Raw genomic sequence first — 16,318 nt, forward strand, 5'->3', positions numbered from 1 at the left:
GTCTTGGGCCATCATACTTGTCTGACTTGCTTTTACCGTATCAACCCTCGTGAACCCTGAGGCCCTCCAGCACCAGCCTTGTAACCACACCACAAGCTAAAATTCAAGTGAGTACTTAATTACTTTTATAACTTATTTTTATTGGTAAAGGTGAGTTCTTACTTTATTTACTTATATTTTTTTTGTATCTTATTTTATTTTTCACTTATTACCACATTTTATGTCTGTGAAGGTTCTCGGTCATCCAGGTCATGGTGATCCAAAAGGTGTTGAATAAAGACAACTGTTTCATCACTCATCCAGGTAGATTCTTCAGAGCTGAACTGAACCACGCCTGTGGTTGTTCCTGTCTGCCTGTGGGGGTGATGTCCCTTAGGTCCCTTAGGTCCCTTAGGCCTGGGTGGTTGGACGCTCTGCATTTAGGTTTGGAGCCCGTCTCTCTGCCCGGTCCAGGGTAGTGATCACTACCGGGGCTGTGACCCTCGGTGTGGACAGGCCCCTGCAAAAAGGTAGCTTCCTCCTTGCCTCAAGCCTCAGTGTTCCTGCCATGTCTCATTTACAACTTTTATTGTGTATTTAGGCGTGAGTGTGTGTGTGTGTGTGTGTGTGTGTGTGTGTGTCTGTGTGTGTGTGTGTGTGTGTGTATGTTACGTGTGGTGTGTGCGCATCATCACTAGAAATCATCACTAGGAAGAAGCAAAATATTCTTATATTCATTCCAATCATCTTTCATCATCTATTAAGAAAAAACAAATCTGCCAATGTGTTTTTTTGCTTGACAAAAGTTATTAAAATATGTGCAAAGTTATTAAAATAACCACAAAGTTCTTGTCTCTGAACAAAATATAAGATGTATTTCTTTGTTACAAGGATTTTTGACTTTCTTATAATTCCTTTTTTGCATTGTAAGCGGAGGGTGGGGGTGGGTGGGTTTTATTTAATTTGTTTGTTTTTGTTGTTTTTAATTTGTGTGAAGCACTTTGCGTTACATTTGCATGAGAAGCGCTCTGTAAACAAAGTTTGATTTTATTTGATTTGATCTGACATGATTTCACATTTTGATCACAGGTGTACTACCAACACCCACTTTGGACAATCATGATTAACAGGGAAACGCAGGTGAAGTCCAGTATCGTCCATCCTGACCCTGGGCGTATGTTTAAAGTGATTCTGAATTCTCCTACTCACATATACAAACAGAAAGTGATTTTCTGATTTGATTTCAGTCATCAAACAAACTACAAAGTAGTGCTTTAAAGTGACTTTCGTAATCTGCTCCTTTCCATCTTCACCCACTGTGCGATGAGCTCTGCCTCTTTCTTCCTGGCGTTGATGACCGACACTGGGTCAGCATCATTAGATCCTCTGGATGAAAGAGATTTTTAACACAGTCCCATTAGATTTGACTTTGTGAGGTTAAAGTGAAGGTCAGTAATGAGTAAGAAGTCAGAGGGCGCCCTGTACCTCAGGTCCAAATGATGGGCCCCTCCAGAGATATTGATGGCTACCAGCGATGAACTTAAGGATTTCCGCACCTGAGCAGCAAAGACGTGATCAGGTCAGAATGAGAGCAGGGACTCCAGCTAAATTAAATGTACTTCTTTGGTTGAAATGCTCACCCCTCCGTTGGCCCATGGGTCTAGGTCTCCATTGGAGAAGATAATGTTGCTGGCTGTGGAGAGGGCTGAGAAAGAGAGTTCATTAGAACGGGAACTTCATGAGCTCATACAGTGGGTAAACTATAATGAAAAGTTTGACTACTCCTATCCATCCTCACTCTCCAGGCATCACCTTTAAGTATCATGAACTCTTGTTATCATGTACCCAGAAGCTAAAAAAATAAAGACAACTGGACTTCTCACTACTCACCCACAATCAAACTCTTCGACTCTGAAGGAAACTAGAGAAGGAGGACACTCCACTCCTTCCAGTCCCTTTGTTTTGTTTTGTTTTGTTTTTTTAGATATAGCCATGGCCTGGATGACTGAGAATTATCAGACATTTCAGACACATCCTTCTACTGCTCTCTCCACTTCCTTCCTTTCCAACCCCCTCTCCGTTTGTACCTCTGTACTATAAACTGGAAGCCATGTCAGCTTCTCAAAAGTGACGCCCCTGGTGATTGGCTGCAATATAGGTCATAAGCTCCACCCCCTCCATGTTAGTGGAAGGGACTTGGGCCAACTAAAACACTAAGGCACACCTCATACACAGTTTTTTTTTCCCAAAGATGGTTCCTGTCATTTTGTGTCGTTAACTTAATGCTCATGTATGTTTAGGTGTCCATTTCTCAGAGAAGCTTAGTTTTAGTGCACCATCTGTCAACATGCCACAGCCGCTCAGTTCCCATAGGATGCTGTGAACAGGAACGTGAACATGCTGTAAGGTTTGTCTGTTTGAAACCTAATAAATGAGTAGTTGCGCTGGAAACTGCTCTAACTGACCTCACTGATCTGAGGGATCTTACCAGTAAGTTAAACCTTTCTTCAGTGAGATCAAAGTTTCCATGTTTGTCTGAGCTCTAAGGCAGTTCCAAAGAAGATACTGAACATCACAGGAACAGGGACTTCATAAGATGATAAAACCTTTTACTTTTCCATTTCTGAATTCCAGAGATGTTTCAGTCTGCTGAGTCTCATTAGTATTCAGTGCTCACCATCACCCCAGAATTGGATTTTGAGCCAGTCTGGCCGTGGAACCACGCCCCAGCGTTTGGAGCAGTACAGCTCACGGTCTTTCTCGGTGAAGGCCATGGGAGGAAACATGTCTGTCACGTTGTTGCTCTCATAGCACAGATCGATCTCTGTGCATGCCTGCAAGAGCACAGAAGCAGAGGAAGAGAATCAGAAATGTAAACAGAAAAATAGATCACGGATCAATATAACATTTCATTCTACTAGATAACTGGGTGTAATTATAAATCATAGACAGAGCTGAAACTAGTCTCATTATTTTTGAGTGGGTGATCTCCTGAGTGCAGTGATTGTGTCTCAAGTGGCTGTTGTATGAAGAATGAACAATGAACATTGTCTTGAACAGGGTTTCTGCAGGTTTGAACAAGTGAAATTTAGGACTGTTTAAGACCTTTTTAATTTAAGACCTGCATGAAGTACGAAAAATAAGAAAAATCTAGAAATACTCCATTTGTAGTTTCTTTTCTGTGCACTGCTAATAGTTATATTTCACAAAGAACTACACGCAGCTAACTGTGAATGTCACCAACGCATTGAACAAAAAGCCACTGAAGCTGTAAATGAAGGTAAGGATTTAAGACTTGACTAAATGTCATTTAAGACAACTACGGGCATTAATCAAGCAGGTCATTCATGCAGGAGACTTAAAGGTCAACTGGAAGAAGGTTCTTTGGTCTGATGAGACCATAATGAAGCCTTTTGGCCTCCAGACGAGATGCTTTATTGTGCAGACATCGAACACTGCAGTGCACTTCCATAGCTGTCAGAGCATCCATCCACAAGACCTAGAGTTTCCTTCAGTTCCTACCAATGGTCAGTGTAGCATACTGACGCAAAGCTGAAGTGATCTTATTAAGATAATCTCAAATAATATACATTACGCTGTGTTGGTTGATGTTTAAGTACCTGATAGTCCCAGGCCAAGCTGTCAAAGCCCAGTCCGCATCCAGTGGGGTCAGCACACTCCAAGTACAGGCTGTACAGGTCAAAGCAGGTCAGCACCCCAGTAGAGTTGTACACAATGCCTGCAGGTTGGAGAAGTATATTTAAATGTTCGAGCATGGAGGGGGAAAAAATCTCAGTAGATACTTCCAGAAACGTTTCAGTAGTTTATTCACTTATAATAATTTTTACTTCCTCTCCTTTATGTACATGTAACACTTAAATTACTCACTAAATTGATCTGAAGCTTCATATAAGCTATGGTGCTAGAATTTGGTTATGCACAAGCAGACTTGAAACACTGTCTGAAAATTAATAGGTACCAAAAACTATTTTGATAAGTCATCTTCATGCCAAGCGTCTGACAGTCCAAACCTCAAATATGATCATTTGATTCACTACTTTAAATAATTATTATTTCTTCTCACTGAATGAATGGTTTGGTATAATAAGCACAGTGAAAGTGCCACACGATAATGGTTTTAATTATTACATTATTTCCTGTATAAACACATTGGTATGTTATTTTTTTAAGAACTTGAGTATAAACATATGGCTATATTAAGCTGGTCACTGTCCACTGTCTGCTGACTTGAAATACACCCAATCAAAAGGTGAAAAGCTTGCTTCCAAACTCAACTCCACAAACTGATTTACCAGATATATCATCTCAGTGTGAAATACCTGCAGTGTCCCTGAGGTTAGCCACCAGGTCAGATCCCCTGAGCATGGTTTCACAGGCCACCTGAAAAAAAATCATAAACATAACATAACTGACAACATCTATCCATTATGATTATCTGAAAGATAAAAACTACAGATGTAGAAATTCTTTTATATCATATCAATCTAAACATATTAGGAATGTCTTGTGTTCTGTGTTGTGTTTATTTTTATTAATTTATAAAATGCAAAGTGAGCGAACAAAAGAAAAATCAAAAGTCACATCAATATTTGGTGTTACTATCTTTGCCTTCAAACCAGCTTCAATCCTTATAGATACACTTGCACAAAATCAGGGATTTTAGCCAAGGACACTTGCACAGCAGATGAAAAACACATCAAGCTTATTTCCCTTTGATATCAGAAGATGTCCAGCAGTGACATCAGCTCAGAACTGGCAGAAACTTGTGGGACCCAGGTACACCCAACTACTGTCGGGAAAACTCTGGGTATAAGTGGTCTTCATGGAAGAGTTACATCCCTCTGACATGGAAACAAGGCCAAGAGACTCAATTATGCACCAAAACATAGGAACTGGTGTGCAGAAAATGGCAGCAGGTGCTCTGGACTGATGAGTAAAAATTTGAAGTATTTGGCTGTAGCAGAAGGCAGTTTGTTCACCCAAGAGAGAGCGCTACAATATGTGTCTGTAGGCAATAGTGAAGCATGGTGGAGGCTCCTTGCAAGTTTGGGGTAGCATTTCTGCAAACGAAGTTGGGTATTTGGTCAGGATTAATAGTGTCCTCAATGCTGAGAAATACTTATCCATCATGCAATACCATCAGAAAGGTGTATGATTGGCCCCAAATTTATTCTGCAGCAGGACAAAGACCTCAAACATACAGCCAAGGTCATTCACAACTATCTTCAGCGTGAAGAACAAGACGTTCTGGAAGTGATGGCATGGGCCCACAGAAAGATTTGAGGAAGCCTACATCCACAGAAGATTTGTGGTTAGTTCGCCAAGATATCTGGAACAACCTACCAGTCGAGTTCCTTCAAACACTGTGTGAAAGTGTATGTTGAAGAATTGATGCTGTCTTGAAGGCAAAGGGTGGTCACTTCCATTTTTTAAAAGCATCCTTAGTTTACAGCATATATTTACATGCAGTGGTGGAGAAAAGTTTCAGACACCCTTATATTTTTACACAATCTCAAATATTATCATGAAATATTTGTGGAAAAATCTTTTTTGTTTCAAAAGGTGTGGCTGCATTAGACAGACACGAACAAATTATATTTATTGTGTTAATAGTTAACAATAAAAACTAACAAAACTAAAATCTTGACAGTTTCAATGTGTTAGTTCTCAACGTTGTCGGCATCAAAGTCAACAAATAACACAGAATGTGTTCAAACCTTGACAAAAAATAAATAAATCATCATCAAATATCAAAATATTTCGTACTGCCATTAGCAGCAGTAGAGCTCTAATCCTGGCTGGCATGTTCCCCACGAGCCTTTCACACTGTTGAGGGCTAATCTTGTCCCATTCTTCTTGAATTACTAATTCTTCAAAATTCATTGGTTTGTGCTTTGAAACAGACCTTTTGATAATCCACCACAGATTTTCGATGTCCAGGGATTGAGCTGACCACTCTAAAATCTGGATACAGTGCTCCTGCAGCCAAGTTCTAGTAAATGCATGCTCTTATATAGCGCTTTTCTACCTACTCAAAGGTACTCAAAGCACTTTTACAGTCAGGACACTTCGGCATATGGCACACTCGGTTCATGGACAACCCGCTCTACCTACTGAGCCATAGCCGCCCTAGTGGCCCTGGATGTGTGTCAAGGGGCATTATCTTGTTGAAACATCCAGTTTGGACCTTGACGGAACAGTACAGGTGCAGAAAGGAGCATGTTGGTTGGCACAATACTTGGCAGAGTTCAATGACCAATACCAGCAGCACTCATGCATCCCCAACAACCATGTTTGACAGTAGATAGCCTTGTAGGACCTTAAGCCATGATCTAAAAGTCGACCATGTACAGTGCGGGGGAACACTGGACACCAGTTTGGTTTGACCACTGCTGTTGGAGCTCCTGTGATTTCATTCAGCAGTTTTCCCTGCACATGTGGATCAGGATGTGGTCATTTCTTGCTGAAGAAACCCTTCTTGGTTTGTCTTCCAAGTTGTTGTTTCATCTGTATTTCTGCAGAGTGGATCCAGCTACTGAAGGACTACATCTGCACTTCCTGGTGATCTGGCAGCAGCTGTACTCTGTACTGAGAATCTGTATCTTCAGATGTGATTCCTGCATTTGTTTTTTTGTTTTAGCCATTTTTGTCTCTGAAGAACTTTCAAATGTACTGACTTTATATAGACACGAAGCATTTCAACAGAGAAATGTGTCTTTCAATAAAAAGCACGGCCTTCATTAGTGAATCACTGGTACGAAAAGGACCAAATACTCAAAATAGCTTGGGTATTTTTATGGAACCAATCAATTTTATTTTATTTTATTTTTATTTTTTTGGCTGTTGTAGGATTTGTTTAGTATTTTGTGACTATACTAAAAGAAACTGCACTTGAAGACCTTGAAGAGTCATTCTTAATGCAATATTTCACAAACGCATGGGGTGTCTGAAAACTTTTTTCCACCACTGTATATAAAAAAAGAGCAAAACATTAATCATGAAAAGAAAAATAATAACTGTGGCATATGCAAAAGTGTGATAAAATGAAGATGAGTGTGTGGAACTGGATATTGTACGATTATTATTTTTTCAGTGCAATTTTAAACTGACTGCATACTGTATAATGTTCCATGTGTGACGACACAAAACACAAGCTTTGTTGCTCTTCAGAATAGTTATTATACACTGACTGGCTACGGAAAGAATTGGATTTTAGGAAAACAGGAAATAATCAAATGAAAAATTAGCCAACCCGAAGTTTAAATGCCCCAAGTTTCGACCTTGGTGTAAAAGTCTAGAACCCTAAAGTAACTGAGAATACAGTTGATTGAACTGTGTTTTCATTGTGGAGGCTGTGGTTTGTGGCAATATAGAAATATATCGTGTTATACCAACATGTCACTATTAATTTGACATCTATTTAGTGGGCTAGGCTAAATAACAGAAACTCTAAATCCAATCCAGTTTAACAGCAGCACAAACTACATCCTCTAAAATGATCATCCAGTTGAATTAACACCTTCCTGATCGTGTTTCAACATCAACTGAACTTAAGAAACAGTCATGAAGATTTAGTGTAGGACTTTTATATGTGCCGTATACTGCCTGTTGGCTAGGCTAGTTAGCTTGTTGGTTGCTAGTTGGTAGCTGACAGCTAGCCTGCTGGTTGGTTTTTCAGTTGGACTGGGCTTCTAAATGTGTTCCGCCTTGGATCTTGGCACAAGGGATCGTAAACATCTCATCATGTGTAATAATGAATTAGAACGCATTTGTTTTCACTAGTACACCTAATTAAGTGGGTGTATATCTGATATTTGTTACTCAATGATAGTATTATGGACTGGCATTTAAAAGGAAATTATATCAATATGTCAGCATGCGAACCTTGACGGGGTTAGCGGGCATGTTGCCCATGAAGTGAGTGCTGTAAGGGTAGTCCAGCATGGCCATCAGAGTGAAGGCGTTCCTCAGCAGGCCATTCAGCTGGTGGATGTCCTGAGCGGATGACGGAGGCTTGCACAGAGCAAATCCTGACTGGATGCCGCTGTAATCTGGTCAAAACACAGCCACGGTATCGGATTTCTGTTTAAACGCTACGTTACTTCTCCATCTATAGTTTAATAGTGCAACACCTCCATGGTCAGAAATGATTCGTATTAAACAAAAATGAGCTTTAGATGTAATCACACCGGCTTACCAGCACGTTCAGCCAATTCTCTGAGCTGATGGAAAGCTCCTCTCACTGCATCTCTGCATTCAACGGCAACATTCTCAAAATCCTGAAAATGAGATCCAAAGATTATTAGCCAGCTTGTACATGTGTGGAATTTAGGGTTCACATTTACTCAGTGTTTGCTATTTTTAAAGTTGGGCTTCCTAAGTAAGTAACTAAGTTATTTGACGCTGTTCCTTCCAAGTGAGCTTAAACCACTTGAAGGTTGGATACAAATTATTACATTTGTGTTAAGAATATTCTGTTTGTGTAGACTTGAGAAGGTTGTGTGGCGGAAAGTTGGTCTGGAGTCTCTCCACTGGGAACTGATCATGCTCCAACAAAGATCTGCCGGGCCAATCAAATCTTTTAGGCGTGGGTTTGTGTGGTAACGTACAGAAGAATAACAATGACATAGTCATACACATCATTTAAGCACTGTGGTGTTGAATTTGTTTAAACAACATAGCTATGATAGGTTGGAGGACTAGGCTTTCAGATGTATTTTTATCTCATAATGAAATCCAAATAGCGTGTTACCAATCTGGCTACAACAGGCTAGAACAAAACATCATTCAGGACTAATTAATACAGAAAACCAGAACATTTCAAACCTACACCTACATTTTCTTGTCTCTGTATCTAAATCGTACTAAAAATCAGAAGTTGGACTACAATTTTAAAAATCTAAGCACTTACAGATGTAACGTCTCGGAAAAACTGCTTGGAGTCTCCCAGCCCAGCAGTAGACAGGATGGGGGCACTGGCTGCCAGAGCCCCAGCCACGATGTTTGGGTACTTGAGTCTCATATAGACCGACAGCATTCCACCGTAACTGCAGGAGGTGGTAAGAAACTCTGCATGACTAAAAGTATATATGTATGCAGAATCATAAAGAATGACTAAATGAAATTCAAACTCTCAGAGACCGTTTCACACAAAAAAAGTTATTTTGAAGAACCTTTAAACTATTCAAGCCAATTTCAATTCAGTTTTATTTATATAGCGCCAATAACAATACAAATTGTCTCAAGACGCTTTACAAAAACCAGCCTGCAACCTCCAGAGCAAGCCTGAGGGAGACGGTGGCAGGAAAAACTCCCTTTTAACTGGAAGAAACCTTGAGCAGAACCCAGCTCATATGGGAGGACCCATCTGCTGAAGGCCAGCCGGGTAGAAACAGAGAAGATAGAGAGAAAAGAGCAGGAGAAACAAGATAAACAAACTTCTGTCATAGATACGTACATCAATTATATACCAATTGTTCATTTGATAAGAGTGGACAACTGAAGGAGCCCATGAAGACTGGGTCAGATATAGTTTATGGAGCTCCACAGCACTCCAGGCCATGAAGACTGGGCTGGTTGATGAGGGCACATTTCTACTGGATTAATGTCAGAACTTTGACTTGGTCATTCCAAAAACATTCATTTTGTTCTTTTTTAACCGTTGCACAAGAACTTGTGTTCTTGGGTTTGTTGTCTTGTTGCATGATCCAGTTTTTCAGCTTCCAAACAGATGGCCTAACATTTCCAGAAATTCAGACTAAATTTGTCTATCAATAGCGAGCCAGCCTACCCCAGATGCAGCAAAACAGGCCAAAACAAGGACCTTAGCATACCCTTGTTTTAAGAGGCACAGTATTCACAACGGAAATCTATTGTTTTCTTGAACTACCTTAGAAAATATTAAAAAAACAGAATGACCTTAACCTACTTTCTAAAACTGTCCCAGTAATGTTATCATTTAAAATTAATCCTTTCACACGTGCACAAAAACAGTCAGGCACACAAGATTCAAGTAAACAACCAGAGCTGTTTTCATCAGGGCTGTGAGAAATAAAAACTACAGAAGAAGTCAATCAAGGAGATGACAAAAAAAGCAGTGTAAGGGGGGTGTACCCTACCTGCCACCAAACACGATGACGGGACAGTCAGCAGCTGCCAGTTGACGTTTCAGCTCAGTGATCATGACAGCATAGTCGGCGAGGGCCTGCTCCACCGTCAGGAGACTGACCTGAGGGATGTTGAAGGAGTCTTTGCCAAACGGAAGAGATTTGCCGTAGTACCTCTGCAGCAGAGAGAGAGAGGAGAACCAAGGTGTTCAAGTGTGATTACTTAGACAGGGTCAAAGCTGCTGCTGCTGCTGCTGCTGCTGCTGTGTATCCCAGATCCAGTATTGAGGAAGTGGCCCAGATTCTTCCATTACCATCAGTCTGCATGCTTTCTGAAAAAATGCCAAATCTGTTCCAGCTCTGGAACGATATTTAAGACACTGTTAACAATCATAACCACTATTATATTTCTGACTGAGCTGTGTGCATGTATTCATCAGTGACACGACTTTAATCTTTAGATTTATTTCCACAGTCCTCTTCAAATGAACATTAAATCCTCAGCCAGCAGGACAGGCCTGACGATCTCCAGCTTTTCTGCCAGGTCTACTAGCATATACAGTACTACTAAAAACCTCAGTGTTATAACCAGGGAGCATAACCATGAAGAGATTTAAAAGTATTCAGTAAGATCATAAAACCTGTTCTAAAACATAGAGCCAATGCTAGACTTGCTAAACCAGAGTGATATGATCTCTTTTCCTGGTTCTTTTTCAGCTTGACAGCTGCATTTTGTACCATCTCAAATGCATTTTTCAGACAGGTAAAAGAGCAACTATAATAATCCTATTTTACAAGCTATTTTGAACATCATTGCATCTCTGTTTGCACAATGCTTTAGTGAACTGTTGTTGCTTTTAAATGTAAAATGTATAAAACTGAAAGATTATTCACTTATCCTGTGAGTGGTATATAATGTAATAATAAAATGTGTATGTTCCAATCTGACTGATTAACAACATTTAATCTTTTTACATTTGTTTTAACTCAGACTTTTAACTGTGCTTCTGTCACCTTGAGCCTTCAATGCTCGGTTCTTTTGTATTATTTTCATCTCACAGTGGTGGAAAAATGTTTTTGGACACGCTTAAAATTTTACAAACATCTCAATGAAATATTTGTGGAAAAATCTGTGGCTGCATTAGTCAGACACAAATGATATTTTAAAAATATATAAAATACAAATTATATTTTCATTTAGGAACACAGTGCATGGATATATATATTATATATAATCATATTTATTTAGTTTGTTGTTTACAAGAAAAAACAACAAAACTAAATTCTTTCAATATGTCAGTTCTCAAAATTGTTGTCATCGAAGACGACAAATAACCATCACACCATCAAATTAAGATGCACTTTGAAACAGACCTTTTGATAATCCACCACAGATTTTCAATGGGGCTCATGTCCAGGGATTGAGCTGACACCACCTGGATACTGTGTTCCTGCAGCCAAGTCATGCTGGCACTGGATGTATGGCAAGGGACATTATCTTGTTGAAACATCCAGTCTGAACCTTGATGGAACAGTGCAGGTGCAGAAAGGAGCATGTGGGTTCAATGTGACATCACAGACAGTGAGATGACCAACACTTGCAGCACTCATGCATCCCCAAACCATGATACTGCATTAACAGGAGGAAGATAAAGCTGGAAACTGGACTCATCTGGCCACAGAATCTTCTTCCAATGCCTGACTGCTTTTCAGAATTAGAATCTCTTTACTGGCCAAATGTATATGTACACAGGATTTTCTCTTGGTGTAAACACCACTGCATAGCATTAAATAAAGGTGAAAATAGCGAGATAAAAAAAGAAAGACAATATGTGTGTTACTGCATGAGTATCTTTGGGAATGGTGCGGAGAAGGGTTCTGGGAGGGTTTGTTCTGGAGAGAAATGGCCTGGGGAAAAAACTGTTCAGGTGTCAGGTGGTTCTAGTCCTGATGGACCTGAACCTGCGACCTGGCGGGAGTGTACTGGACAAGGAATGAGTAGGGTGTGACGGGTCCCCCACTATCCTTCTAGCCCTCTGCCTGGATCTGACATCGTGCAGAACACCCACAGGCTCCTGTTTGAGGCCCATGAGGCGTTCCAGCCTGTGCTTGGTGTGAGCAGAGGATGCAGAGGTACCACACAGTGTTGCAGGAGGTGGGGATACTTTCGATGGAGGCTCTGCAGAACTGGGTGCGCACCTTGGGAGATGTTCATCTTGCAGAGCAGCCTGAGAAAAAATATCCTCTGGTGTGCCTGCTTGATGACCTTAGATGAGTGTGTCTCCCATTTCAGGTCGCTGGTGATGGTGGTTCCCAGAAATTTCACAGAGTAAACCTACTGTACTGCAATGTTGTTGATGAGAAGTGGCCAACTCCACCGTGTTGTTGGTGTTTAGCTCTAGGTTGTTAAGTGTACACCATGCTGCCAGCTGTGACACCGTGTTCCTGTAAGCTCATCATCATTGTCCTTGGTGAGTCCTCGGACCGTGGTTTCATCTGCAAACTTAACCAGGTTGATTGAGGGGTGGCTGGAGAGCAGTCATTGGTGTACAGGGAGAACAAATAAGGGGAAAGGACACAACCTTGCGGAAGCTTGGTTGTTGGTGGTGAAGGGAGCCGAGAGGTTGCTGCCAACCCGCACTTGTTGCTTCCTATTGGTGAGGGACCTTCAGCTGTAGCAACCTGGTGTGCAGTCAGTCCAGGAGGATGTGTTTAAATCCGAGCTATAATCCACAGACAGGGCCCTGACATAGGAGCTCGACTGAAACAACGAAACAATAGATAAATCAGGAGCACTTAAATACCGTGGCTGCCCAGATGGTGGTCAGGCACCTTTCTTGTGTGTTTGGCCCAACGACGCCGGGATAACCTCTGTTTCTCGTTGATCAGGGGCTTCTTGACAGTCTTGTAGGACCTTAAGCCATGATCTGAAAGTCGACCACGTACAGTGCGGGTGGAACAAGGAACACCAATTTGGTTTGACCACTGCTGTTGGTGATGTCATTCAGGAATTTTCCCTGTACATGTGGATCAGGATGTGGTCATTTCGTGCCTTAGAAACCCTTGGACGCCCAGATCTTGGTTTGTCTTCCAAGCTGTTGTCTGTATTTCTGCAGAGTGCATCCTACTACTGAAGGACTACATCTGGACTTCCTGGTGATTTGGTGGCAGCTGTACCCTTCCTCACTGAGAATCTGTATCTTCAGATGTGATTCCTGCGTTAGGTTCCTTGTTTTAGCCATTTTTGTCTCTGAAGAACTTTCAAATGTACTGACTTTATATAGACACGAAGCACATTAACAGAAAAACGTGTCTTTTAATAAAAAGCACGGCCTTCATTAGTGGATCACTGGTACCAAAAGGACCCAACACTCAAAATATCCTGTGTATTTTTATGGAACCAATCAATTTTAATGGCTGTTTTAAGATTTGTTAAGTATTTTGTCTGACTATACTAAAAGAAACTGCACTTAAAGACCTACAAGTCATTCTTAATGCAATATTTCACAAATGCATGGGGTGTCCAAAAACTTTATTCCACCACTGTATGGGGAGCAGCAGTGAAGAAAAATAAAACCTTCTGTTATGACACTCAACATGGGACACAATTTGGAGGGATGTGGTGAGTAAAAATCAGCTGACTGTCTGAGTCATCCATTTCCCCGTTTCTCCTAAGCCATAACATTTATTTGACTGCTCCATTTTGTGAGTGGTTTCTTACATGTTCAGCAAATATGACCAGCGCCTTCTGCTGAGCAGCTAGCTCCGTGATGAACCCAGAGTTCAGGGCAAACTCCCAGATGTTTCCCTCATTGCCAGTGTAGAAGAACACGGGGCCGTAGCCTTTTTTCCAGTACTGATCTGGAGTGAGAGGATGGTAGAGTGGAAACATGTGAAACATTTGCTGGTACATTTTTGCAGATTTAAGAAAAAGGAAATGGTTTCACCTGTGATCAGGTAACGCTGGCTGAAGGTCCCATTCCCCATGCTGTTAAAGTTGAAGTGGTCCAAAGTCTGAGTGAAGTATTTCTCTGTGAACTGGGGACCTGCCTGGAAACCATGATGGTTTCTGAACTAGAACAATGAATGAAATGAACAGCACGTTATACTGACTGATCTTTACTCACAAAGTTATGAATTAACAGGCTCGGGCTCTACACAGCTTTTACTTTAAAGCAATAATTTTGAATTGGTTAGTTTTTTGTAATCTCTTCCGTTTTAGATTCAATGACACCAGCATGAACACCATAACCAAGGGACTGCATAACTTGCTGACTGAACACCACAAACAGAACTACAGAATGTAAATTTTTATGTGTGTATTTTTTAAACACTGACACCTTAACATATAAATGATATATTCAGTTATTTTAGCTGGAAATAATGCGGTAGTAGATTAAAAGCACAGACGTAGTGAAATACAGCTTCTTTTCAAGCGGAAGTGAGATTTTACGACACACACAATGGAGCAGCATATTACCTGGGAAGTGTTTGGTAGACCGTGCAGCACGTCGGTACTAAACACTGTCAGTGTTATAGCGAAAAACGCTAATATTTTGCTCATGTTTCAGGGATAAAGTTACCGGACCCACAGCGGAGTCTGTCTACAGTGCGCACGCGCGAAGCCACGTGTGTCACATGACTTATGTTGTGTTCTATGGTGCGTTTAATTGCCCCTCATAAGAAGTGTTCAGTGGAGAGCAGACTAGGCAGAGGAAGCGGAAACTTTTTTGAGTTGTGAGAGGACATTAAAATACACAAATCATACATTTACGTTTACGCAATAGCATATACTCAGCATTTAACATTTTCATAATGCTAATTCTGTAAATTTGTTTTGATTACACTGTTTATTTTTATTTTACTTTAATCTAATCTCATTTTATTTTATCTTTTATGTGTTTACTTTTATATGCAACGAAGCTGCGGTGACAAAGTAATTTCCCTCGTGGATCATTAAAGTCTGTGTAACTCTGTATTGTACGGGTATTTATCTTTATAAAGACTTTAATACACTATAATTGCAAATGAATAAGCCAAAATGAAATAATCAGAAACAACAACAACAGCTACATTGTATTTGTTGTTATTCCTTCTTACAGGCCACACAGCTTCTTCCATCCATGCCTTTAGATTCTCTCAGGGGGGCTTTCATCCGTTCCACACACCAAGACGGATCAGACGGCTTCTGGTGGTCCTTTGGAACATAACTTCTCCAACCTGGAGGTCACACACATCATGTATTCACCTGTAGTGATGAAAAATTTTGCATATTACATGTGTGTCCCAGAGCAGTCCCTGTTTTCATTGTCACCTTTTGCAGTCATTCAGTTATGTACAGGACAGGCCAGGGACCTTCCAACCTTCCACTTCCTGAGGCTGTACCCTGACAACAGATTGGTCAGACACCAATGCCCTGTAAGAAAGTTTTCATGCTCTGTCTGTCTCCTCCTCTATGTGCTCAGCTAAAATGGGTCACCATGGTGCACACTGAATTTCAGGGTCCAGGTGTGGTTCATAGCCCAGCTGGTATGTTGAATAACATTAACAGTGCGTCAGACGTCTAAATTCCCAAAGGGCCAGTAAAGTTCGGTAAAGGAGTGTTAAATAAGCTAATAGCTTATATCACAGTGTTTGACGATCTCTCCCAGTGGAGGTCTCCTTAGTCCCTTTCTTTATTTCAATTCATTTTTAATTATGTTTAGAAAGCATTTCTTTAGTTTATTTCAGCGTCAGTTTCAGGGATTTTCTTGAAGGGTGCATGTGTAAATTTTGGCTGACATAGGAGATCAAGGCAGTACAGAGGAACTGTACTGAAAAGTTGACGGACCGCTTTTCTACCAACGACTCTGCAGTTTGGAAAGGCCTGCAGACCATTACCAACCACAGGAGATCGTCCTCCCTTGTTGTGAGCCCCCGCCTGGCTGAGGACCCTCAATGAATACTCCAGGTTTGAAAGGACTTTCACTCCTGTCACTCCGCCCACCATCTCCATCACAAAAGGCCTACCTGCAACCCAAGCCACCCCATTGTCTGACAGATGGCACCAGGTGAAACTGGGAAGCATCACATCCAGCCCCCGGACTCTCAGTACTGGCATCCCCCAGGGGTGTGTTCTCTCTTCACTGATCTTCTACCTGTACACTAAAGACTACACTTAAGGGGACCCCTTTGTGAAACTCATGAGTTCAACCTGCCCCAGGACCTGCTGA

General features: G+C 41.0%; 1 protein-coding gene across 1 annotated transcript; it reads right to left on the reverse strand.

Moving 5' to 3' along the window:
* Positions 1–1,006: 1,006 nt before the first annotated feature.
* Positions 1,007–14,735, reverse strand: dpp7 (dipeptidyl-peptidase 7). Its single transcript, XM_047591708.1, has 13 exons — positions 14,587–14,735; positions 14,054–14,180; positions 13,828–13,967; positions 10,119–10,282; positions 8,912–9,047; positions 8,198–8,279; positions 7,885–8,051; positions 4,320–4,380; positions 3,600–3,718; positions 2,657–2,813; positions 1,620–1,684; positions 1,465–1,535; positions 1,007–1,365 (listed from the first exon to the last, which is right to left on the reverse strand). Exons 1-13 carry the CDS (start codon positions 14,668–14,670, stop codon positions 1,254–1,256), a joined length of 1,485 nt encoding a protein of 494 aa, XP_047447664.1. The 5' UTR covers positions 14,671–14,735; the 3' UTR covers positions 1,007–1,253.
* Positions 14,736–16,318: the final 1,583 nt, after the last annotated feature.

Source organism: Mugil cephalus, chromosome 8, assembly GCF_022458985.1.
Source record: "Mugil cephalus isolate CIBA_MC_2020 chromosome 8, CIBA_Mcephalus_1.1, whole genome shotgun sequence".
Lineage (NCBI taxonomy): Eukaryota > Metazoa > Chordata > Actinopteri > Mugiliformes > Mugilidae > Mugil > Mugil cephalus.